The sequence below is a fragment of the Hippichthys cyanospilos genome, chromosome 12 (assembly GCF_059441005.1).
Source record: "Hippichthys cyanospilos isolate Australia breed blue-spotted pipefish chromosome 12, RoL_Hcya_1.0, whole genome shotgun sequence".
NCBI lineage: Eukaryota > Metazoa > Chordata > Actinopteri > Syngnathiformes > Syngnathidae > Hippichthys > Hippichthys cyanospilos.
The window spans coordinates 200,264-226,233 of record NC_142380.1 but is presented as its reverse complement, the minus strand read 5'-3'; the positions used below and the strand labels follow the sequence as shown (position 1 = coordinate 226,233).

The 25,970-nt window shown below is 53.6% G+C and overlaps 2 protein-coding genes across 13 annotated transcripts; one reads left to right on the top strand and one right to left on the bottom strand.

The window, feature by feature from the left end:
• Positions 1–876: 876 nt before the first annotated feature.
• On the bottom strand, positions 877–25,926 carry clcn2a (chloride channel, voltage-sensitive 2a). 12 transcript variants are annotated; one of them, XM_088430063.1, is made up of 25 exons: positions 25,382–25,926; positions 14,860–15,013; positions 12,240–12,371; positions 11,710–11,838; positions 11,484–11,617; positions 10,943–11,023; positions 9,680–9,703; positions 8,843–8,921; positions 7,975–8,100; positions 7,141–7,225; positions 6,713–6,814; positions 6,315–6,417; positions 6,052–6,207; positions 5,690–5,759; positions 5,508–5,618; positions 5,202–5,415; positions 4,901–5,034; positions 4,516–4,691; positions 3,862–3,973; positions 3,744–3,790; positions 3,171–3,227; positions 2,840–2,878; positions 2,063–2,167; positions 1,880–1,966; positions 877–1,748 (listed from the first exon to the last, which is right to left on the bottom strand). In XM_088430063.1, exons 2-25 carry the CDS (start codon positions 15,011–15,013, stop codon positions 1,368–1,370), a joined length of 2,838 nt encoding a protein of 945 aa, XP_088286189.1. In that variant the 5' UTR covers positions 25,382–25,926; the 3' UTR covers positions 877–1,367. The 12 variants fall into 12 exon arrangements, with proteins under 12 accessions (XP_088286189.1, XP_088286191.1, XP_088286192.1 ...); XM_088430065.1 differs by having other exon boundaries at positions 4,531–4,691; XM_088430066.1 differs by having other exon boundaries at positions 6,315–6,399.
• Positions 15,486–19,029, top strand: LOC148414222 (zona pellucida sperm-binding protein 4-like). The gene is made up of 8 exons (XM_088430073.1): positions 15,486–15,858; positions 16,678–16,865; positions 16,971–17,068; positions 17,686–17,843; positions 17,926–18,118; positions 18,178–18,325; positions 18,707–18,785; positions 18,853–19,029. The coding sequence occupies exons 1-8, from the start codon at positions 15,597–15,599 to the stop codon at positions 18,978–18,980; spliced, it is 1,254 nt and encodes a 417-aa protein (XP_088286199.1). The 5' UTR covers positions 15,486–15,596; the 3' UTR covers positions 18,981–19,029.
• Positions 25,927–25,970: the final 44 nt, after the last annotated feature.

Sequence of the window (25,970 nt, the reverse complement as noted above, 5' to 3'; positions counted from 1 at the left end):
ACACGATAAAACTTTCCATCGCGAGGGCGAAAAAAAGGAGCGGAGACGGCGATTCGTTTTGGCAAGGTGCTTTTTTTTCACTGGCTCGTGTACGAAAACATATTTGAGGTTCGCTGAAAAAGAACAATGGCTCTATTTACACATTGCGGGCGGCGTGTGCAGAAGCACGCGCGGGCCACGTAAAGGGAGGACCTTCCGGACTTGTTGCTGAACTACACGCCGCCGCCCGGCTTCCGTCCGGCTTCCGTCCGGCTTCCGTCCCCTTCCAGGCCGGGCCGAAATGCGGCTCGCGGACTCACTCGCTAAGTCAGGGGTCGAACTTGAGCTTCTTGGGGGGAGAAAATGCAATTTCCCTTTGATGAAAGCGGCTACAATACCCGAACACTCGTTTTCAGAAAAAAAATCAAAATTATAGAGCGAGTACCAATATATTCATATCGGATATTTTTGTGGTTAAAAATGTCGATGGAAGGGATATTACATCACAAAATTGTATTGTTGTATTTTCCTTCATTCTTAGTTCTAGAATAAAAAGTCGTTTGTTTTGAGATTATGAGAATAAGGTTTTCGAGCAAAAAGATAACATAGAGTTGGACAGTTCATATCTGGATCCTGTCAAACTTGATTTTTCAGAATGAATTTTAGATCTGTTGTAGTATGAAATCAAATTATATTTTCAAGCTAATTGTTTAGTAATATCATCCCATGACTTTAAGGTAAACGTAGGCAACTTTTTCAAAATATTTACCTTTTTTGTTTCCCAGTCTCATGATGTAATGACCTTTCTTTTCGTTGTGGCCCAGTACGCCTTCAGAAAAAAAACAAAACTAAAAGGCAAAACGACTACCCGTCAGTCACCCAAGACAAAAACTCGGGCAATTTTCTAAATCTCATTTACTGCATTATGTCCGTGTGATGAATAAGCCAACACCACTGTGCGCACACACACACACATCTATATATATGCATCCGAATGCAGTCCAGTGCAGAACAGAGGCGGTAATGGGGACTAGGTAGCCGAGAGCCGCGGTCTCCCGCTTGTAAAAGGCTTTCCTAATCCGACGTGCGCCACCCACTTGAAAACCATAACCGAGGGTTGGCGGAAGCTTCCGGAATATATGGGATCCTTGACGTCGGCCACCGGAAGCGAGCGGCCCGCGCTTTTCCTACCTTTCTTTTTTCCAGTAAGGCTTCCCGATAGAAATGTCAAGTCAAGCACGTGGACGCGATATCGACGTCCGAAAGAAAAAACGGCCGACGGCCGGCGCGCACGTCTGGATGCGCAGCGGGCGAATGTTAAAAGGCCGAGCGGCGAGCCGCGGCGACGCCTCGGCATTTAAGAGAATGAAAACCGACCCCGTCCGCGTTCACGGCGCCGATCGCTCGTCGGCGACGGGCCCCGCCGCCCCCGCTTCCGAACGCTCCCCCCCCCGAGGCGGGCGGGCGCCTTCGGGTCGAAAGTCGCAAGCCGGCTCCGATCCCTCGGCGCGGGGGGGGCCGCCGTCAAAGGCGGAGTCCGAGCGGCCCTCGGCGAAGGGGGGGCTCCGGCGGACGGGCGTTTCCCGGTACGGCGGCTCGGGCGGCCTGGGCTCCCGCGGCAGGGAGAGCCCCCGGTGGCGGACGCGCAGCCTGTGGAGCTCGGTGACCTCGGACGCGCCGCCGGCGTTGCCGCCGTGGCGGAAACTGGCCAGCGGGGGGCGCACCTTCACCCCGCTCGCCGTCACCGAGCCCTCGATGGCCTTCCGGAGCTGGGCGGGGGTTTTAGCGGCGTGACAACCGGGCCGAAGGGAAGCGGCCCCGCTTCGGCCCGTCTTCCCGTCGCGCGCCGTCTCAAAAGGTTCAAAACGCTCAGGCGCGGCCGGCGGCGTCAAACACAAACCTCCTTGAGAGAGACCACGCCCACCAGACGACCCATGCTGGTCACGTAGGCGTGATCCAGACCCAGGAGGGAGAAGATGGTGTGCGTCTGCCGTGCGACAAGCGCCTTGACCGGCTGGACTAACCCGGCGAGCCGGCGAGCCGGCGAGCGCGCGAGCGAGCGAGCGAGTTCGGCCGCTCGCACCTTATGAAGCGAGGTTTGCTCCACCAGCTGGAAGGGAGCGGGGTCGATCTCGGAGTTGTTGAAATCCAGCGGCTGGTCCAGCTGCCGTTCTTCCCACTCCGCGACCTGAAAGCGGTCAAGCCTCATTACCGGCGCCGCCGACAGGACAAACGCATATGTTGGTCTCCCGCAGTCCCGTCGCGCTTCCAAAACCCTCGCCGTTTGGACCCGCCGGACAGGGAGTTGTCCAGATCGTTACTCTCTTCCCTATCGGGTAGCCTTGAGACCGTCGGTCGGCGTTTCCACGTTCCCCGCAATTTGACACCCGCGTTTCCACGTTGCCCGCAATTTGACACCCGCGTTTCCACGTTCCCCGCACTTTGACACCCGCGTTTCCACGTTCCCCCCAATTTGACACCCGCGTTTCCACGTTCCCCGCACTTTGACACCCGCGTTTCCACGTTCCCCCCAATTTGACACCCGCGTTTCCACGTTCCCCGCACTTTGACACCCGCGTTTCCACGTTCCCCCCAATTTGACACCCGCGTTTCCACGTTCCCCGCACTTTGACACCCGCGTTTCCACGTTCCCCGCAATTTGACGCCCGCGATGCGGAGACAGCCCTCGGAACGGAGGATAAGGTCATTCCGCTTTTTCAAAAACTACAAGTAAATAACAAATAACTGACGTCGGGTCGCCAAATTGAGTCAAAAGTCATAGGACAAAAACAAACGGCCACAACGGCGGACACAAATGAATCAAGAGGACGTTGCGCCTTCATTCTTCGGCGTGTCTCACCTCAGTTGGGCTCATACAATCTTCTACTTCGCCGGAGTCCTGAGGAGACAAAATAGTTGCGCGCACGCAAGCGTTACACACAGGCGTCGTCTCGGTTCATCTCGGAACTCCAAAATTTGATCTGGGGAGTCATCAAACTTAGGTGGCGGCGGAATAGTTTGTCTGTATTCAATTTAAAAGAAGAAGATTCAAAACGAGAAGTATTTGAGCTCATCTTAGCTTTTGGCTTTCAATGTCACATCCGCTTTCTTTGCCTGCGGTCCGATGGGCCGCTTTTGCCAGAGGGCAAATTCCATTCAACGCGTGTTTCAAAAAACAAAGGCGATCTTACCGCCATCCTCACGCGTGCGGGCTTCCTTCTTTCACACGGGGACACCCCGGACGGACTCTTCGCACCCGCAGGGACGGGCCCGAGGGATGTGGGCGTGTAGTGACACAAAGACAGCGCGAGTGACAAAGGACAGAAAAAAAGGGCGCCGCGGGCGAGGACATCGCTGTCGACAGCTCGGATGGAACTAAAATGCTCCCGGACAACTTGATACCGTTTTGTTTTGTTTTTTTGACATTGGCTCAAGCGTTGGATTAAGTTTTCAAATTTGGGTTAAAAACACCGGTCGGGCTTTGACGATAGGGTTTGAATTTAGGACAAAGGGTCGAAAGTAGGTTAGGGCAAACGTGGAGAAGGCGCTCGAATAAGGTCGGGGTTGTCACAAGCGTTCAGGTTTCGCGCCGAGCTTTTCAAACTAGCATTAAGGTTTCGAATGAGGGTTTGGAACAAGGTTAGCCTCTGGAAAGAGAGGAGTAAGCTTTCACGTCGGGGCCAAGCTTTGCGAGTAGGGTCAGAGAGGCGCGCAACCAGAGAGGCGCGCAACCAGAGAGGCGCGCCGTCATCGCCGGCTTTCACCTCTGCCGCGTCTCGGTCCGGGTGGGCGCGGGACGGCGTCCGGGAGCCTGGCGAGACACAAGCGCATTTTGCCGCGCGCCGCAAATTCCCATGGCGCCGCGGCTCGGCCACGACGTACCGTCGGGCGGGTCGGCGCCGCCGACGGCCGACGGGCTTCCGAGCGCCGATTCGAGGGGACGCCGCCCGCCGGGGACGGCCGGCCCGAAGGAGGACGACTCCTCCGTGGAGATCTGGACGGAAGGCGGATTAACCCGGGGGAGCGGCACCGAAGGGACGGACGCGCGCGGGGACCGAGACGGCGCAGGTAAGGGCACGGGCCGCAAGAGACACGCGGGACAAATGCGCTCACGTCCACCCGGAGGACATTCCGACGGGGAGGAAACGGCGGGCCTTCTTTCGCCGCGCTGGGAACTGAAGCGCGATCCCGACGGACGTTTCGTATTTACGATGAATGACACGTGTCAGTTTGACAACATACGCTACCCTTTAGTACGGCTTCCATTTCGCGATAGAAAGGAAGGTCCTTGTCAAACGGTGAATCAATCAATCACACTCATTCATCAATCCGTATTCCATTTGGATTTGGGAAGCGACGCCGCGTCCGTCGGCGCTCCGCTCGATCTGCCCGTTCCCATCGTTTCCCGCCGCGTCGCTCTTGCGGAGAACTTAGCGTCGCACGAGCCCCGCCTGTGCCTTTACCTCCGGCTACGAGTCGGGCTCCGCCCCCGCCCCGCCCCGCCCCGCCCCGCCCCGCCCCCGGACGCCTCCACACCTCTTGGGTGCTCACCAGGAAGCGAACCCCTCGATGAGCGCCGCTGCCGCGCCGGGAAACGGGGGCGCCGGCGTCCGGCCGGCGGAGGTGACTCAGGCGTCGTCGGCGACTCAGCTGCAGCGAGAGCAGGGACTGCAGCTGGAGCTTCTCCATGGAGCCCAGCAGGATCATGGAGTCTGCGGTGGGAAGTGGAACAAGAAAAAAAAGACATATCTATCTAATCTATAACCTAGCGTTTACCCATGCTTTAGACCTTCATTCTCGGGAGCGAGAGAAAATAAATGCGTCTTACATTTGGGGAACTCGGATATATTCCATTCCAAGAGCGTGACCGGGACACGTCATGGATTGTAAACGGAAAAGGAAAAAACGGGTCCCGCCCTACCTCGAGACTCGACCAAGGCGAGCGTCTTGAGCTGACCGGTCAGCAGCATCTCCCGCAGCTCCCGATAGGATGAGGTAAGCGTGATGAAGCGCACGTCCCGTACCATGATGTCCTCCACGCGGATGTTGTACCTCCTGCGGCGCGGAGGTCAATGTGAGCATTTGGCGACCGGAGCCCGGGGCGGAGCCCACCAAAGGCCACAGGAAACAAGAGAAAAGGCGCCGCTTCTTTGACGTCCGAACGGCGGCGGAAAGGGAGGCGGCCGTTCAGCGGCGAGGGCGCCTTCCCGCCCCCGACTCACTCGTGATGGCCCATGCCCAGCTCGGGAAGGTAGGGCAGCTTCTTGATGCGGATGATGGAGTCGTAGAGCGAGGGCTGGAGCGCCTGGGCCACGGCGTTGGCCAGGATCACCGCGATCATCACCGGCAGGATGTGCGAGATCTGACCCGTCAGCTCGAAGACGATGACCGCCGTGGACACGGTGTGGGTGACGGCCCCGGAGAGCGCCGCCGCACCTGCGCGAGGAGCCCATCCGGCCGAGTCCGCAAATTCCCTTGAGCCCTTGCCTCAAATTCCAGCTCCCTCCTAAAAGAACCCGCCGACTCACCCACAACGGCATAACCGCCGGGAACTATGGGATAGACGCTGCCCTCGGCGTGGATGCCGTCAGGAAACATGGCGGCGGCCGTCTCTCCGACCAGCCTGCCGAACGCCGCGCCTGAGCGGCGCGAGATCGCGCAACGTGACGCCGTTTCAAAAGAGCGAACGGCAAGACGGAAGCGGACTCACCGATGAGGAACACCGGCATGAAGGCGCCGCACGGGACGGGCATGGTGGTGGCCAGGGCCGACATCCAGAACTGCAAAACGTTTCGGCGGGGAAGGTTAAACGCGCCCGGAAAAACTTTCAGCTTTCGCTGAAGCTCACCTCGCCGCCAAATTCATTTGGTCCCGAAGTAACTTGGTAGCCCGAATCTTTTCGAACCCCAACCCTCCCGGCGAAACGTCGTTCAACGGGAAGGCATCAAACGCGCATCGGAATTACGTCCGCGGGCCACGGCCAAAGCGTATCGACTGGAAAGAGGTGAGGCCACCCTTTCCCGGCTTCCGGAACAAATGAATTTGGTCGCCGGAGGGAGGCGCCGGCGGCACCTTCATGACGATGAAGAGGACGAGCGTGACGAAGACCTCGGCCCGGGGGTGCTTCCAGGCGCGGTGGTGGCCCGCGTCGTCCAAGTCGTCGGCCGCGCCCTGGCGGCACCACGTGCGGTTGTCAAACAGGGCCACCAGCGACTCGTGCTGCGTCAGCTGAGCGGGGTCACAAACAAAGTCTTCTCACGGCCCAAACGCTTTGCCTATTTTTTTTATTTCTCCTGCCGAACCGCGAGCGGTTGGCTCAAATCACGCGTCCTCACCTGGCCCGCCATGAACTGGCCGAAGCCCGGCGGGAAGGTGAGCGTGGACACCAGCAGGGTGACGAGCGCCGGGTACGCCAAGCGCCTGACGGGGAGAGACGGACTTGGGGCTCGTTAACGGGCGCGCTCGTCAAACCTGGGCCGGCTTTTGGCATTTTGCCGCCGGGAGCCCGGGCTCGTCCGCTGCCATTTTTCATTTCCTGGGTCGCCTTAAAAAAAGCTCAGGGTTCGCGCTTTTTGAAATATTTCCGGCCCAAACCTACTCCTTTTGCGGTAGCAAAGGCGGACCCATCCCCATCGCCATCGCCAGCGCCAGCCCCATCGCCATCGCCAGCCCCATCGCCATCGCCAGCCCCATCCCGAGGCTCTCGGCGAGGCGCGAAGGACGAGACGCTTACTTTCTCAGCAAGAGCTCGTTGACGTTCTTCCGCCTCCTCATGCACTCCACGATGAGCCGGTTCAGGTAGACGAAGAGGGCGCCGCCGAAACCGCAGGCGATCCTGAAACGCAACGCCACCTTTCGCCGCTCTTTTCATAGATAAGGCGCATCCGCCGCTCGCTGACAAACGGACAATCGGGACCGTTTGTGCAAGAAATACCTCTGGAGGACATTGCGAGCAAAACCGCATTTAGAACTGAAATGCGGAGAACTTCCGAGCCCGCGGAAGTTATTCGATTTTTGAAAAGTCGCGGAGCGCGCCGGATGGTGAGGCGCCTTACTGCGCGCGAAACGCCACAAGTGGGGGCAAAAGTCAGGCAACTAAAAATGGAGGGGAAGTGAAAAAGGGACGCCTCCTGCGGCGGCCGGAAGCGGGCCAAACCTCACCCGAGGACGGCGAAGGCCGGGAGCTCCTGAAGGTCGAAGGGGAAATCCAGACGGAAGCGAGTCTTGAAGAGGGCGGTGATGGTCTCTGAGGGGCGAAAAACAGCCGGCCGCCAGTGGCTCCGTGACGTCTCTTTTCGAATGCCTTCTACCATCGCGGGCGCGGTCAAATCGACGCCACGCAACATGAACCCGTCCGACGTGAAAAAATGGCGCGTTTCCACGGACGTCGCGCTACTCCGCCTGACTTCTTTGGAGCCTGGCGTTATCCGAGCGTACCCTGGCCGCCTTTGCTTTGAGGTCAAAGTCATTGTCTTTGTATTTTGCTGAACTTGATGACCGGTTGAATTGTTTGTTTTGTTGTATCGTTTGTTCTTTTTTGTAAGACATAAAAATGGATCTCTTTTCGTCATTCAAATGGAGGACTATCAATGACTTTGGTACCTAAGTTATTACGGCGTACCAAATGTGAGCTATTGCGTTAGCCCGTGGTTAGCTAATGGACTATTTCAGTCGTTGGTGTATTCAGCGCTTGCTGTTTGGATACCCCCTTCCAGCCAAAAACTTGAAAGAAATTGCAAAAATGTCTCCTGAAAAATGACTTCATTGCCTACCGACGTTAACGCTTCATTAAAGATCAGAAAGAAATAAAGGCAAATATTTTCATGGCCTCGTTCGGCAACAGAGAGCTTGTACTTTTTCAGGAATCGACGCTGCCGAGGAGAAGCTCAAAACGAGAAGCTATTGTTTTGAAACCGCGCCGACAGTAGGGAGCGACAAGGCGCGCGCGCACGCAACGAGTGCGAGGTAAACGGGAGCCGCCGGACGTGGGCGCACCTTCGTCCTCGTTCCACACGGCCAGCACTCGGAAGATGAAGGCGCTGAAGGTGGCGGCGAAGAAGCCCCTCCAGTAGTTCCTCACGGCGAAAAAGGTGGACGTGACTTCGATGCTGAACAACACCCCTGTGGCCAGCGCACGCGCACACGTTGCGTGAGAGGCTAATGATTGGTTCGCCGACGAGATGCGATTCCTCCAACCGGTGTCAAATCCAAAGTGTAATCCCTACCCGAGTCGATTGCTTTGCGTATTTTCCACACTATAAAGCGCATCGAAAAGCCTTCAATCTTCTAAAAGCTAAAATGGAGGGGAAGCTGCCTTATGATCCGGCGCACAGTGCGTAAACCGCGAGGTTTTATTTATGGGGGATGTAAAAATAAAATAACTTTATCGCCTACTGGGGTGTTACCGCAACGGTAGAAGATCTTTGTCCCATCCCCTCGTGAGTAAAAGCTACTTGTCTTACTTCTGCTTGTTGTTTATTAAATGTTCTAGGTTTCCCCAAGCTGACACGAACCTTTTCACGGAATAATAGCTGTTCTTTTAAAACCTTGACTCGTCGCCGTTGATCTGAACGGCCTTTTAATGTAATCGTGAATCCCCATTCCTCAGTTAGCGCTCTCCACAAATCGTCATTACCGATTTCATTACCGATTGTCTATTGATAAGGTTTGGCCCCAGCCGCTAATGTAGCTTCTCATCTATGCGCCCTATAATGTGGTACCCTAGATATGAAAAGCGTTTTTCGTTGAAGGCGCGCCTTACACTCCGGCCCACCTCAGAGCGCGAACAATACGCTAATGGTTTTAAGAGCAAAACAGATTGAGCCGTCCGATTACGAGGTACGCTTACGTGACGTGATCTTACCTCCGATAGGCGCAGCAAAGCAGCACCCCACGCCCACCGCGCAGGCAGCCGACAGCATTTCGGTGTTTCTCAACTCGTTCTGTTAGATCGGCGTCAGATGTGGAACACAAATAACAATGCGTCTGCCGGAGGTCCTCGGTCAGTGCCTGAATTCCATTCCTACCGAACACGGCTTTTGATGGAAGGATCGCTATGTTATCATATCGTGTTATCATATGCGTTTTACGTGATATGGCGCCGGGTAGGACGCGAGCGAGCGGTCAGTCTTTCTAAAGCGCGGGTCCCGAAGGCGAACGAATCCGACCCCACCCCCGTCCGAACAAAGGAGCGAGCGGCATAATGAGGGCGCTACCAGCTAGTAGCAAGCGGTCTGGATGGCTGATCGCCGTTCGGGAGTTATGCTGGAAAAACGGCATTTGGAACAATAGCCTTGATTTTGCGGCCGACTTTGAGCTTCCGTACGAGGCGCGTCGAACGATGGGCGGCGGCGGGCGGGATGGATGGATGACGCGCTGCGGACAGATGGAAAAGCGCCCGTCTATCGCGCCTGCAAATGGACGCGGCGTATGGAAAGCCCTTTGAGCGTTTTGCCCGTATCCGTCACATCTCGCTCAAGGGTCATCGCTATTTGCTCTCAATGGTAAGAACATTCACAAGGACACCACTGAAGGAGCTCTTAAAAAAAAGGCATAAACAGGTCTTTGGGATGGAATGAGTCAATTGAAGCTACCTTAGCAGTGAGAACAAAGAGCATCCTGATACATGACAGCAATGATTTGAAAGAAATGCTCAAAGTGCTTGGACTTTCAATGGTGACGGGAAGGCCACGAGTCATACCTTGCTTCCCTCAAAGGGCTCTTCCTTTAGCGGTAACAGAAGCGGGGGTGGGGGGGGGGGGGGGGGGGGGGGTGGGGAGACATTTGAGTAACGGACGAGTGCACAAGTTACCTTTTGTCTCCTAAACCAGCGCCAATCGAACTCCGGCAAGCAGGCGCGTACGGCCGCGGCAACATCTTGACACATCTTCTCACTCGGATTATCTTTTGGGGGGGCTCGACCCCGCGGGACTATGTCGCTTAACTCAAAGCCAAGTTTCGCCTCCTCGGCGTTGCCGGAATCCGTCTTTGACGGCGTCCTGCGGAGCGGTAGGGAACTGACATCGAGCGAGCGGACGCATGAGCACTTTTGGACGGCCGCCGACCCGCAGAGGCTGGACTTACGCTGCGCGGTCCGAGTCCTCCTTTGGCTCTCAACTGACACAATTGGCAGCTTAACCAGAAAAAAGGCTACACCTCGGAACGGGCAGAGAAATAAATGTATACGTTCTTGAAAAATACATACTCCACCCCCCATGCGCACTGAGCCGCCGGGGCTGGTTTTAGCTCAGGGGCCGCATGGAGGAAAATTATTCTCAAAATGAGGATATCTCACTCCAAACCTATTCGTTATAGGTAGATTTCGAAATATGTATTTTTGAAAAGTAGAAATAAAGATAAGAATGAAAGACATTTTTGGTCCCCTATACCGCATACGTTTCCTTAAATGGCACCGAACGAATGGACAATTCCCGTGATGGTTTTGTTCCATTCCTTTATCATATATCATAGCATCATATTTGTCAGTTGCAGACTCTGTTTTGCTGCTAAAAATTGGAGAAAAATCGGACGCCCGGATCCCGACGGTGCGATCCGACGTCGGACCCGATCGCATCGTTTTCAGACGATTGGAATTAGGCGAAAAAGATCATAGATCGTGATTTTTCTTGCCAATGCTAGTGTACTTTTCTATTGCTAAAAGACATTTTCACAATATTGTGTAACTAAATGAAGAAGACGACGCGCTTCTCTCTGTCCTTAACACTTTGCCAAGTATCAAATTGAGACTCGGTATTGACGGATCCTCAAGGTCGGGCGACTTGGACTCGGACCCGGAGCAAAAAAAAAAAAAAAGTAACTGGAATGTCCCTATCCTCAACCTTTTTGAATTGAATATCCAAAAGTGCGTATCGGTTGTTCAACGTTTCCCCGTCCAATTGAGCTGGAATCAAATATTCATCAGGATTTGATTGGACTTGCGCGCATACGTGAAGTCCATTCTCACCATGGAGATTCCACCAAAGAGAGCGGCCGTAAATTTGCTGAGAAGGGCGGCGCACAGGCTGGCAACGTGCACAAAAGGTCCCTGAAGAACAGGACGGAGAAGAATGACATGTCAGCGGAACGCCGGCGGCTTCGAAAAGTCCTCAAAAAACGACAATTCCAAATCATCTCAACCTCTTCATCCAAATCTTGTCCGGAATGCAACTTCCCACTGTGGCCGACTGCGGCTTTCTGCCAGCTCTAATCCATTCATCTCTTGATTATTTCGCCCACCATTGCGATCAAATTAAGTTTGCGTTTCAGCAACAACAGCAACAAAAAATTTCAGGTAAGCCCATGCTCTGTTTTCAGTTTTAGGCTAACCTGCAATTTGTATAAAAGCTATTGAAAGTTATTGAGAGGTGATTAATGACGTAGTCAATCTTTAAAAAGGATGCAGTTTTAGGTATACATAAACATCCTTTCTAGCTGATCGTCCTATTTGGAGTCCAGCCCCGCTTTTGAGACGGGAAAAAGCCTCATTTTCCATCCGGCCGGCCTACCTCCTTCCCGAGAGGCATCCCGCTGCCGAGGGCGCAGGTCAGCCCGATGACCTTGGCCACAAAGGTCTTAAAGGTCAAGTACTCCTTGAGGACCACTCCCCTCAGGATGGTCTTCATCTCCGGAATGCCCGAGCCTGAGGAAGGACGAGACGGCGGGTGTTGCCGTGACGGGGAAAGAGGAGTTGAAAGAAGGACTAATTGAGCGGGGCTTAAAGGCGCGCCTCACCCGCGGCCTGGGGAGCCAGGATCTGGGTGAATCCCGCCGAGAACGTGATGAGCACCACGGGGTAGCTGACCCAGGCCACGTACTGCAGGAGCAGATTGCCGTCCAGGCCGCCGTACATCCACTTCTGCGCTGCACGCCACACGCGCGCACACGCAAATCAGCGTCGGGGAAATTCTTATACCTTGCGCGAGGAAGGGAAGACGACTAGCTTTGTCTGGCGAGGAGAGCGGACGGGAACCCGCGCCTTCTCACACCTCCTTCCGGTCCGACCGCACATCTCCTCATTGACTGGACCGGGTCGGCCCCGGTCCCAAAGCCATTTTTCACATAATTCCCATCGCGAATGGGCGCGGCGCTCGCCTCTATCCTAGCTTTCCTAGAGACGAGACCACGTGCGGATGTCGCGCTTCGCCTTAAGCCGCCGACCTTCGCTTTTTAAATGTCCTTCCGCCCCGTCCGCATTCTCTCCCGTTGGCCAAGCGCCGTGAAAAGCGGCAAAAGACGGCTCGGGGCCCGTGTCTCTTTCCTACCTTCTTGGCAAAAAGCGATGGCGTAGTCCATGACCCAGCTGACCAGCGCCATGAGCAGCCCCAGCAGGATGAGGAAGATCCAGTCCTCGCCCACTCGCGAGATCAGGAACTTCTGACATCCGGACGCGCACGCTTCCGTGCGGACGGGCGGAAGAGAGAAAGAAAGAAAGAAAGAAAGAAAGAAAGAAAGAAAGAAAGAAAGAACGAAAGAAAGAAAGAAAGAAAGAAAGAAAGAAAGAAAGAAAGAAAGAAAGAAAGAAAGAAAGAAAGAAAGAAAGAAAGAAAGAAAGCGGTAGAGGGGCCCCGATTGGAATTGTCCCATCGTACTGTCCAAACGGAAGCAACGTTTTCTCACGACTAGGTCAAATTGGCATCAAACAAAGACAAAAATAATTGCCGTTGTTTTATTCATGAAAGCAACGACTGCAATGAAGTCCATTTAAGTAAACTAAGTCTTCTAAGAGACGTCATTTCAATTCAATTACGGGAAAAAATACAATGCAGAAAGTACAGTAGGAAATAGGTTCAAATTTTTCATCCAGAGAATCGCACTCATTGCTTTAATTCATGAAATCAATGAGCAATATATTTGGGGTTGTTTAAAAAATGACCATTTGAAACGGGCGTCATTTGAGAGTCATGAGAAAACGTTGCATCGATTTTGACACGGGGACAATTTGCTTGAATGGAGGAAGGAAAAAAAGGCTCCATCTCGAAGGACCGATTTTTACTGATTTAGCAATATATTTGGGGTTGTTTAATAATGACAATTTGAAAGGGGCGTCATTTGAAAGCCATGAGAAAATGTTGCTTCGATTTTGACACGGGGACAATTTGCTTGAATGGAGGAAGGAAAAAAAGGCTCCATCCCGAAGGAGGAAAAAGGACTGATTTGTACTTTGACAGACCTGTTGAAGTGAAATTCAGCAATTTAACGTCTTAAAAAAGGCATTTTTTCTCAAGAGGTTTTTGCCTTTGACACAAAAAAGCAGAACGTAGGTCTCCTTCTACATAAGCCTGTTCTTACTTTGTTGGGCGTTTTTGCAAAAGCCCCGCCTTCAATGTAGCAGCGCCAACGTGCCTTATTGTACCCAAAAGCACAACAGGGTTCGTTTGGGAACGTATCCGGGAGGGCGCCGTTCTCTTGGTGCGGCGATTGCGTTTGAATGGAGATAGCAAACAAACAAACAAACAAAAACGCCTTCAAGTTCCTGATGGCAATCAGCGGCGAGCTTTCGGAAATAAGCTCATTACGCGGAACGTTCGGAGAGGCGCCGTTAACCACTCGTCGATGAAGCCATCGATTCAACCAATTTAACTCCTTCAATACCGGGGACGTATTTTCACGTAGGCGTTGGATGACTTAAAGGGACAATGCGTAGACTTAGACTTGGTGTTTTTAACAAAATGGGAATAAATTCATTGATTATTCATTTTAAAAACTTGCAAATGAAGCCACAGTATGTTTGAACTCTAACGCTAGGTCTGCTTATGGTGAAATGATAATGGTGACGATGATTTTTTTTGACAATCTATGCAATATTTTAGCCTGGTAGCGTTGGGTCAAAATTTGCCCTTGGGGGTTAAAAAAAAACCCCCCAAAGAAAGGCCACCTTGGATTCCACACGGACTCCTTTTGTCTCTCGCGTCTGCGGACACGGCCTGGAATCCGTTGGAGTTAGGGACGGGTTGCCCATAGCCAATGGAACGGAAAGGTGAATGAAGGAATGAAAAGATGGCTAGGCAGCCGGCCGATAGCCCCGCGACCGGACGGATAGCGAGCTCGCCGGTGACGGACGGACGGACGGGCGGACGGGCGGAGGCATGTGTATAGAAGCGCCTCCCGAGGTGCCGCTCCTTTGTCTACTCGCAAGATGCCGGCCAATCTGACAGAACAAACAAGCAAACGGCACGCTGGCGCACAGGAAAAATCCCTCGCACGCACGCACGCACGCACGCCCTGAGCACTGGCGTTTGACATTGAGACAGCTCGCTTGGCCGGAGGTCATCGCTCAGCTCAGATCAGTCCCGCGAGACGGCCGTCGCGTCTCGTCACCCCGCCGGCTCTATTTTCAAGTTGAAAATGCGCCAGGCCTCCAAAGTATAGCTTTTCAAATCCTTTTACGGCAAAATTTCGCATCGCTACGCCAGCGATGAGTCTGACGATGGGCGTCATCGTTCCTTCTCACATTACACTGACTAATTTGGATTCATTTATGGCATAAGGAAATAATACCCATATGTCAAACGATTACAATAAATAAATGTGCCGCCATTTCCAAGTAGAATCCTTTAACGTTAGTGAAATACTTTTAGTCAAGGGTTATTTAATGGAAAAAACAAAAACAAAACGCAAACCGACTCAATAAAAAAGTTTGCTTGACTCAAATATTCACACATTTTGTTATTTGGAATGAATTTGACTGCAAATCATTGGCCAACTGTTGATTGAAATGGATTTTCGTGGCGTGTCTGGAATGTGTTTGTAATGCTGCATGAAAATGAACTTAACGCCATCATTCAGGCGAGCGTCGACAAAGACGCCATTGATTTTGCGCCGCGGGCGGACAGGACGGGCGCTTGGGCCGATGACAAAAGAAGAAAAGGCGGAGGCACTCACAGCGGCACTTGGCGCGCGGATCTTTGCGGCACTCTTGCGGATCGGCGGCCCGACTTGGGACGCCGGCGCTCCGCCGCAGCCCTCCGCCATCCCGTAGGCGGGCCGCTTCCGCCTTGGCGTAGACGCCCAGCTCCTGAGCGTAGCGACCGTACATCTGGATGGATCACAAAGGATACCGGACGTCAAACGCGGGCTAAATTTTCGGAGTGCGGGAGGAAGCCGGAACGCCCAGAGAGACGCCGCGCAGGCTCGGGGAGAACATGCAAACTATACGCAGGAAGGCCTGGATTCAAACCAAGGCTGCAAAAATTGCTGGAGCACATACAAAAATAAAGAAAAAAATGAGGCCATTTGTCTTATGCCAATTTATCTTCCAATGCGGTAAGATTTTTTTTCTTGATGAGAAACCCCAATCCGTTTAAACGTGCGCACAAACACGTCAGGAACTCTTCTGCATAAATTCTTCAGACTGCAGCTTAAGCATTTTTTTCTCGTTTTCTCGCCAAGATTTATGCAAACGGTGCTAATCTATCGTAAAATGTAAGCGATGTTTTCTCATTCGTTTGAAAATTCCGTCCACTTTTGCTAGATTGGGGCAAACCGGAAGCATTTTCTTCAATCGATCATGAACGTTTTTAGTGATTAAGTCCGCACGGCTGGCACGCAATCGAGCGCCGATGACACGCCGCCGTCCGCGAGTATAAAGGCCGCGCCCGCCTGGCGCGCTCTCATCCGCCATGGAGCCTTCCGAGAAGCCGTTCGGCGTGCTGCAGGCGAGCCTGGCCCTTTTGGCCCTTTTGGCCCTTTCGGCCCTTTCCGCCCTTCCCGCCCTTCCGGCCGAGGCTCGGAGCGACGGGCCGCCCCGCGAGCCGGCGGAGGACAAGTGCCGAGTGGAGCCGGACGAGATGATCCGGTGCGGCCCCCGCGACGTCACCCGAGAGCGATGCGCGGCCATCGACTGCTGCCACGACGGGCGCCGCTGCTACTACGGCAAAGCGGGTACTCGCCGTCCGTCCGTCCGTCCGTCCGTCCGTCCGTCCGTCCGTCCGTCCGTCCGTCCGTCCGTCCGTCCGTCCGTCCGTCCGTCCGTCCGTCCGTCCGTCGCTTGCGCCCGCGCGGGCGTCGAATGACATTTTGCCGTCCTTGTCCTTGTCCTCGTCCATCGAAACTCGAAAGTTGAAGGCCGGCTCTCCGAACAAACGAGCGACATTCCGTAAATTCAACAAGGGGGACACAATCTAGCCTTAGCCACAGAAAATTTCAGCAAAATCCGGTTTATAGGAAAAAAAAAGTCTATTTTGAAAACGTTAGTACTGCACAGTTGAAATGAACCAGTTATACTAAAATGAGTTTTCAACGTCATGAAACCAACTTTGAAGCGACAACAATACAAAATAAGGGGGTGAGCTATATGTAAAACTCAAGTTATTTAAAAAAAAAAAGCACTGGGTGGGGGCAACCGTTGCACGTATAGCTCACTAAGAACCAGAAAACACTCGCACCTTCATTGGGCGAACAAATGAACAATTTTATTTGGAAAGCTTTTTTCTTTCTCGACTTCAGTCGAGGGAAAAGGACATTTCCTAGTGTACTTTTTAAATGGGTCTTCCCACCGGGCCCATCCGGTTAAACGACAGCACAAACTACGGGAACGTTGCAGAGGCAGCAATTCACTAAACATCACTTGGAGCTTTCCTGACTCGCGTCACTCAAACCATCCATCTGCAAAGGGCCCAATGTTTGGAAAAGACAAATCTCTGGTGTGCACCGCGTATTTCTCCAAGTGAACCGGGCTAACTGGCAATCTTATCTCGCCAGTGACCGTGCAGTGCACAAGAGACGGGCAATTGGTGGCGGTGGTGGCCCGAGACTCCACGTCGCCCCCCGTGGACGTGACCTCGGTCAGCCTGATGGAAATGAACCATCCGGCTTGCGAGGCGGCGCACGCCACCGCCGCCTTCGCCGTCTTTCAGTTCCCCGTGAGCCTGTGCGGCACCGCCGTCAAGGTGGGCCAGTTTCGCCGCCCCCTCCCCCCGCCGCGCCCCATTCAAACGAGTTGCGTTGAGGAGCGAGGGTACCCAACTTGTTTTTTTTGCCCCGCGCGACCGCAGGAGGAAGACGGTTGGGTGGTGTACGAGAACCACATGTCGTCGTCGTACGAAGTGGGAATCGGACCCCGGGGCGCCATCACCAGGGACAGCCATTTTGAGTCAGTATATTTGATGTCGGCTGGAGCGTGCTCGCTTGAGTCTAGTCCAGTTGGAGTCTTTCCAAAAATTCCGATTCCCCCCCGACCCGATTTTTGGGTTTTGGTTTAGGGTTAGGGCGGGTTCATGATTTTTTTGTAGCAGTCCTTCTCAAATGACGGGGCGCAAACGGCTTTGCGTCGCGTAGTGCAGTTACACATCGATGGCACCGGATGGTGCAGTGGCGTGCGCAAAGTCTTTTCAAAATGCGAAATCAAATGAATGCAATCAATTAGATTTGATCGTTTTTTCAGGTTGAAATATTTACAATACTGGTGTTGATGTTCCACATGAATTTACTTTTTTTCAGCACCAAATTGGGCAATGTCTAGTTTGGATAAAAAACAAAAATTCCCAAGTCAGCGTTCAGTCGGTCAGTCTAGTTTCCGGCACTTTTTTTCCCAGATACAGAATACACTGTAACCTGCGTAAACGCCCGTGGGGGCAAAAAAGAAGTAATTTTCCCAAAGTTGATTTGAAATGGCTTCTTCCGCTAACGTTAAGGATACCGTTCGGGATCGCTGGCTTTTTCCACGGCGTTTTGGCTTTAGTTTTTGGAGCTCAAGTCCGGTGTCCCCAGGTTGCTCTTCCAGTGCAGATATTCAGGTACGGCCGTGGAAGCGCTGGTCATGGAGGTAAAGCCCCTCCCGCCCCCGGCGCCGGCGGCCGCCGGCGGGCCCCTCAGGGCGGAACTCAGACTGGGCAGCGGCCAGTGTTTGGCAAAGGCTTGCGTGGAAGGTGCGCGGGCGGGGCGGGGGGGCGGTCGCCGTCTTGCGACGCGGGACTTTCCGCCATCTTCCGAGTCAATTTCTCCCCGCAGAAGAGGCGGCTTATAACTCCTTCTACGCGGCGGCAGAATACCCGGTCGTCAAAGTCTTGAAGCAAGCGGTGTACGTGGAGGTCCGCGTCCCGGACAGATCGGATCCCAACCTGGTTTTGAATCTGGAGCGCTGCTGGGCCACCGCCGCCCCCGATCCCAACAGCGTCCCGCAGTGGGATCTTCTGGTCGACGGGTAAACGGACGTCAAAGGACGCTGTTCGGCCCGGCCTTTTTCATGCTTTCCGCTCGCAGGTGTCCCTTCCGCGATGACCGCTACCAGACCCTTTTGGTGCCTGTGCGGGAGTCTTCTCAAATCCGCTATCCCACGCACTACAAGCGCTTCATCTTCAAGATGTTTTCCTTTGTGGACCCAAACAATTACACTCCCCAGAGAGATCGGGTACGGTATCAGCGTTTGACTTCAATTTCTATTTAGACCAGCAGAAGGTCCTGTGGGGTTCTTTGGCTCGTGCACGGGTTCCCCATGGAACGCGCCCGGTCCTTGAGGTGCCAGGCGGCTCCTAGCCGCAAGACGCCCGACGCACGGGAGAATAGTTCTCCGGCCTCGGCAGACCTTGCCGACGGCCTCGCTCGACTCGGGCGCGCCGCGGCGGCCGTGATGAAAATGCGTGGTCTGCATAAGCCCACGTTTGCCGCACAGTTGTGCGTTTTCACCGCGTATCGACCGTCCCCTTACGACCGGCGATGGGACCGGCAAAGGGTCAAGCGGAAACCGTCGTCCGGTCGGTGTGGCGCGACTGAAGCCGCGACTTGTTGTCAGGTTTTCATCCACTGCGCCACGGCGGTGTGCTATCCCGGCGGCGCCGAATCCTGCGAGCAAGCGTGCGGTCGCAGACGCGGTGAGGCGCCGGCGCCGGCTGAAATCGGCCTGTCCTCTTGGTAGTTGAGCTTATTTTTCCATTTCAGAATATCCAGGAAGAGCCGCCACCGCGCCCCATAAATATCCCAGCGACAGCGTTGTCTCCAGCAAGCCGGTGATCCTGACTCCAATGAGGGGCTACTCGCCCGCCGCCCCCAAGAAGTGGCGCCGTTGACCACCTAGCCCAAAGCGCTGATGATTTGGAATAAAGGCGCTCTGTTGCAGCCGCGCTTTGTCTCATTGCCGACGTGAAGGCCGCCGCCTTGACGTGACGCGCGGTCTCGCCAATAGAACTCGTTTATGCTCACAAAGAGAAATGAGGTACAAAAATTGCTCGGCGTTCGCGACGCAATAACTTTTTTATTTTTTTTTGCTGGTCCGTCAGAGCCCCGCCGCCTTTCCGTGCTCGTCGGTCCAACCAAAAACAACTTCAATGTGGGGACTTTCTTGCCCTTGTAGGGAGCATATTGGTGGACCCCAATAATTCAGACTTTGGTATTTAGTCAGAATCTTCAAGTTGTAATTTGCATTTTGCGGGTCACGTCATAGGATGCGGCGGGGCGGATTTGAGTTTGCCCCCCACCCCCCCGTGCCCTAGAAACTTATGGCCTCCGGTAGCAAAGTTCCATAGCGGGCTTCAAACGGCCACCGGAGCGGTTCCGCACGGAGGAAATCTTTCTTGTTCAAAAATGTCTATTTTCAGTTAAAGTGCGCATCCTGCAGTCTCCAACTGTCTGCAACTCGTGCACGGTTGTCTCAGCGCTCTGCGCCTCCACCCCCTCCCCTCATTGAAATGGGCATCACGACTCTTGCAGACTTGCTGGTTCCGCTCGTATGAGCAGGGGGCGGAGGCGAGCTCCATATGCAGCCTTACTTCTGACAGGCGAGAGGAGAGCGCAGTTTTTGCTTTCCGGGAAGCCGCGATCCGAGGCAAAGGTTTTGGGGCCGCTTGCTCAAGAATAGACCACGCGGTTGAATTTGGACAGCGCGGCAAGCACGCAGATATCGGTCTATGTGTAAGGGTCGTTCCGGATTTCGTTCGCAGACGACGTAACAATTCCGTGACCTTTTATTCGTATTCCTGCGCTCGAACAAGGACTGACTCGGACGGCGGTTCGGCCCGCTCGCTTCTTTTGTTGCGAATGATGCCGGAACAACCTAAAAAGCTAAAAAGCCATTTGACGTCCGTCCCGTTATTGTAAGGATACGGCCGACATAAAAATGCACGTCTGCGGGTCGACGCTCGGCTGATGTGGCTGACGGCTCGAGCTTTCTCCAGTGGTATTGAATAAAGAAAATCTAATCTTTGAAGTTACCGTTTACAGGATGCACCCACATTTTTGCCCTTTTTTTGTGAGTCAAAAAAAATAAACAAAAAATGTAGGTGTTGGGGAATTGAGCCGTCCAGCTCGACAACTCCGCACCTGCTGTGTTGTTAAAAGCTACGTCCCAGAGGAACGCTTTACCTGGCAGACTTTGTTGAAACTGCAGGTTGAAATGAATCACGGATAGCGAATGACAGTGGAACTTTATCACTCTTGGGGAAAAAACAAAACAATGTCATTGTATGAAGGGGGCAAGACGGTGGAATAACGTCCGGCACGTTTGCCTCCCAAACGCATGGATCGATGGAAATCTGACGGGTCGCACGGATCGCAGGGCGGACACGAAGAGCAAAATTGTATTTTCCGTGTGTTCGTCAGGACAGCCTTAAGAAATTGCGACGACGAGATGTGATTGATGAGAGATGTTGTCCTTGAGCCAAAATCATCAAGTAAGATTTAATCGGGGTCTATCGGGCCGCTTGATGGGGACTGCGTATTTTACGACCTATTTCATCGCTCTGTATTTTACGGCGTCCCGGGACTTTTGATAGCGTCCCGCCTACACCGTTACAAGTTGTGGAATCGGACCACTTTGCATTCCGCACTTGGCGGGTGATATTGACAAGACCTTGCCTTCCTTTTTCTCGCTTATCCTGTTCAGAAGTAGCCAAGAATCATAGTACCCAATAATAGTAACTACCGCTTGTATGGCTACATGAACATCCAACTGAGCAAAAAGAGTAAAGTGCGTCACCATCATCATTTTACCGTTACGATTCCTCAGACGACGGGGGAATCGTCGAATCGAGAAAAGAAAAGAATGGGGCGCGTTAGGTCGGGCGCGGGGACACCCGGGACCAAAAGCCGCCCAATTACCTTGGCGGGCGCGCCAAGTAAACAGATGGCCTCACTGAAGATCGGGGGCTACGCGGCGATGGAGGCGGGCGACGCCACGCGATCGCGACTCCGTCGCAGTGGGCCACTCGCGCTCGCACGCGAAGGGGGGCCCGTTTGATTGGCTCTCGGTCGGCCTCCCTGCTGCCAGAGACGCGGAGAGCGCCGCCTGAGACCATACGCCTGGCGGCGCCCTTAGGAGAGCGGCACCGGAGCCGGCGGATCGACTCGACCGGCCCGACGAGTCGCTCCGACCCCCGCGCTGGAGTCCGCTTCCCGAGCCGAACGCTGAACAAAGGGAGGAGCGGACAGGCGGCGCCAGCGGACGGTCCCCGCGCCCGCTCAAAGTCAACAAGGAAGCGAAGAACACAGAAGAGGTACGTTCGTCATTAGGGTCATTCCGTTTATTAGAAAGGAAGGTCGCCAGAAGGGAAAGCCGACGGACGCGCAAGGGAAACGGAGCGTAAAACACCTTGACGAGGACAAGGTGAAACAAAAGCCGTGAAACAAACCAACCGCGTGCCGAAACTAATGTCGCAACACCGAAACCATTTGAAGTTTCAAGGCTTTATTTTTTCGCCACAGCCGAATATCCCAAAAGGTATCGCCGCTATCTGACGCGCCAAAAAGCTCCTCCCATTGAACGTCCTCTCCTACCTCCTCGTCGATCGTTCAGACGTCCCTTCCGCGGGTACCCTCCTTCGGACCCGTTTGAAACGGAGGTCTTCGGAAACCGTTTGCCGATCATCTTACTTGGGATACGATCCCGAGTGAGACCGGGGCGCGGGAGGTCGCTCCCCCCGCCTGCCCACGTCCGTGCCGGCTTCAAGCACACGTGAACGGGCTGAAGGCCGGTCAAGACGGCTTTTCCTTCTCCTAATGTGCCAAAATCCAGCCGAAACACTCCAAAATGAATGCTTATTACATGGGATCAGGGGTATATATATATACGAAATCATTTTAAGCCTTGTAAATGACATGATCTGACATATGAAAAAAGGGTCTGTTTAGGACAGAATGCCCGGAGGCTCGTTCCGCAAATTGGGAGATCTGCTCCGACTTGGAGAAAGAGATTGCGGCGCACGCTTGTAATGGGGAAGCGGTCCGCACCGCGATCAAACTATTTTTCAGAGCAAACGTTCCATCTGACTTTCCTTGGCGCTGTCCGAGGCGGAATATTAAGCGGGACCTGCGCGCGTGTCTCTCTGCACCGCCGTGGCGTGTTTTACATAAAGACGGTTGCGGCGGCGTGGCCTGAAATATTAATGGGCCCGGGCCGTGCCGTGCCGGAGGATCGGGAGAAGATCTTCGCGGCGATGAAGCGTCCTGATAGAAATCTCGCAATGACGCCGACCTGCCTGCGGACTTTGCGGTATTCCGCGAGCGCTGCAGTGCTGTGCTGCACGAACCCCGGTGTGTGCGTGCGTGCGTGCGTGCGTGTGCGCGTGCGCGCGCGTGCGCGGGATTTCATTAGGGACCCGCCTAATTGTCTTTTAATAGAATCGCTCTAATGATCAAAACGATGAATGCAATACAAAAAGAGACCGCAACAGCATGCGCTCCGTAAATGATTTGGAGCGATTCGGAGGCAACACTAAAAGTGGCGGAAGCTCAACATCCCCGTGCGGAATCTTGACCGTTTTTGCCTCGCTTTCTTTCGCGCCCTTCTCATTTTATCGGTCTCGTTCCTCATTTTGGCCAAGGGGTGGCAGACAAGACAGGTCTAAAACATACCCAAATTGGGTCCAAAATAAACTCATCTACATCATTTCTGGGGTTGGAATCATTTGGGGTTAAATCCATATTTCCCCGAAAAGTTGGGCCGGTCCATTGACCCAGTTTTGACTCTTATTTTTGTACTGACCCAACTGGTTTTGGAGTGGCGGTATTCGGAGTCGGCAGCTTGATATTTTGGCACGTTTATGACGTATCTTGACCAACTTTTGCCCCTTTAGGGAAATTTGTCTGCGGCATACTGAATGGGCGAAATGAAAAAGCCTTAAGTATTAAGTAAGGCGACGCCTCGACCTCGGTGGAGACGCGTGGGGATGCCGATAAAGAGAGCGTCCAGAGGAGGAGTAACGCAAGCTGCCGGCAACAACTGCTGCGAAGCTCAAGGTAAAAGCTTGCTACAGCCGTATTGGGAGGCTTTCTTTTGAATTTGCCGTACGGCGTCACGTCGCCTCTTCCTCGGTCCTGTGAGAAAATGCACTCACGGGACAAGGATTGGAAGTTTTTTCAAATTATCCAAGCTGTTTGGGGGCATTTTGTAACAATTCTGAATCGTAGCGTCGAGGAGAATCTCCATCGGCTTGTCATTCGGAACATCGCCACGAAAGCTGAACCCCCTTTCTGGTCGAAGAAGATCGCTTTTTGCGATGGGGGTACTAGAACTTGGAACCTTATCAAGTTGAACAAACACGCGCTTTTGTCACCCAAACAAAAGGCGAGCAAAACCAAGTGCGACCGACGCGCATTAAGTTCAGCGAAAACGTGCGGTAAATTGCATACTGAACCCATTTCAACTCATGGAACCGGGTCCAGTTGTTAGCTTCCTCGGTGGAGCCATTCGCCATAAATCTTGATGTCTTTTATGGGTCACTGAATGGATTAACGTGCGGAGCCCTCCGCATTGAGCTCAGGCACGATTTGGCAATAATAAAACACCAAATAGGGGCTCATCATTGCTTGAATGCTCAGAATTTATGACGCGATAAATATTTATATTGATTTTTGCCTTCTCGTGAAACGGGACGCACGCATTTTACAGCTCGGCGGCACCGCAGACATCCCTCAAGCACTCACACGGGTCAGGGTTGTCCATTCTTACACATCAAGGGAGCTAAAAGCTCACACTTGAGGCCCTAATGCAATTTTATGGACATAATGTCATCATTTTCATACCAGTGGTTAGATAAAGTGCGCAGAAACATTATAAAGGTCTTAAGGACGTCATTAGAACTGCACCTTATAAGTAAACAGATGTCCTTAATGCCCTACCACGAAAAACAAAACAAAAAATCGGAATGATTCTGAAAAATTGAATTGAATAATGCAACACATCTATGATGGGCACCAGAAAGAAGGAGACCCACCGGGCATTAAAATGGCAGTTTTCTACGATTCCCCTTTGGTTTCTCACCCGTTCAACTTATTTGTGCGTAAAATGTTGGCAATTAAGCGACCAGGAGAGAATCGGGCCACTTTTTAAAAGAAAAGCTATTTCAAAATAAATAACATAACATTCAGACCGGGACGAGCCATAAAAGGAAAAGGGTTCATTATCTTGTTTGCCGGGTAGCGGTCGATCCCGGCGGTGGGGGAGCGTCGACCCGGAGGAGCGCCGCCAGTTTCTCGTCGGCCGACTGAGGCGATGCGGCCGTTGACGGCCACGGAACTAGGTGCTCTGTGGCCCCGGGCCCTAACGCGCCCACCCGCATCGCAACGTCTCCGCAGGCGTGAAATCCACGCGGAGAGCTACTGCCCGAGAATGGCACCTGGAATGGCACGGCAACAAAGACCCGAGTCCACCCGAGCGGGCGACCCCTTTCACTTTCCCAACTCCCTCGGAAACAAAGGCGTTATTTTACACTTCCCAAGAGCAAAACAAATTCAACATTTTTCCTTCATGACGTTTCAAAACAGTTATTACCGTACGCAACCCAACATTTAGGGGCAAAAAACAAACGTTCACTACAGCGGACGCAAATGAATAGGCTGAGTCTGACGAGGACATCGCCTGATATTCTAAGTTGGCCGCGCCGTAAAACTGATATTCGCCGTCATTACGACGAGCCGAGGGCTTCGAGCAGGCTTGCTGGCGCCTATCCCGGCTGACTTGGGGCAGTAGGCGCGCTCAACTGGTCGCCAACCAATTACAGGGCACGCAGAGACCAACGTCCATTCGCGCATCCGATCGCAGCCACTGTGAAAACAATGTAGTATTCACGGATGTTTTTCAAGCGTGGGAGGAGAGAACCCACGCGAGCTGAGGGAGATCATCCAAACTCCGCACAGGAACGTGACGTGCTCGCCACTTCAGAGAAAATCAAATAATAACAGACCTTAATGAACTATTCTCTCATGTTTACCTCTTGGCAGCGCTGCTTGAAAGTAGGAGATATTTTTTTCTAGTTTTGGTCAACTGAATTTTGAGGCAGAAATGCTCTTTTTTGGGGGGTGGGGGGGGCACGAAAACATTGGGCTATGTGCCACACAGCAACAGTCTGCGAGATTATCTCAAGAAAACGAATGGAGATTACAGCCAACAAAAGAAATAGATCATCGGTAGCATTTGCCCTTGAGCAAAGTTGAGCGGAGAGCGCATTCCCGACAGCTGCGCGCGGAAGCCGCTCACCTTTCCGCTGGGTGACGCTTCTCCTCCCGGCGCTTCCGAATCCTCAGCTGCGCGGCTCCATTGCACCTCGCGGGAAGAAGAAACAAGTTGACGCGAGGACGCGTGCGGCCACAGGTTGCGTGCGGCCGCCGCTCTTCTTAATCGATAACGTGAGCCGGCTGCAAATGACGCGTTTGGGGGGGGGCCTCGCCGGACGCCACCCGCTGCTCCCTCGCGGATGCGCAATCCATTCGGCGGGTTTTGAAAGTTGCACGCGCGGCGCGCATTTAGCGGCTTTTGCGCACACGGCGATCCAAGCCGTCACCGGCGAGTGGACGCGCTGCGCTCGAGGCGAAGACACGAAGCGGTCCCGTTAGGCCGGCTCCGGATGACGTGGGAGGATGAAGACGGCGGGGGACCGACCGGGAGTCGTGTCCGTGATGCAATGCGGGTAGCGCCGGCGCCGCGTCCTGCAGCTTTCTCCATGCGTGTGCAAACGTCGCCCCGGTCATTCGATGGGGAGCGATTGTGTGCGTTTGTCTTCATTTCTGCATTGTCTGCAGAGGCGAGGGAGGGGAGGCGAGGGGAGGGGAGGGGAGGGGAGGGGAGG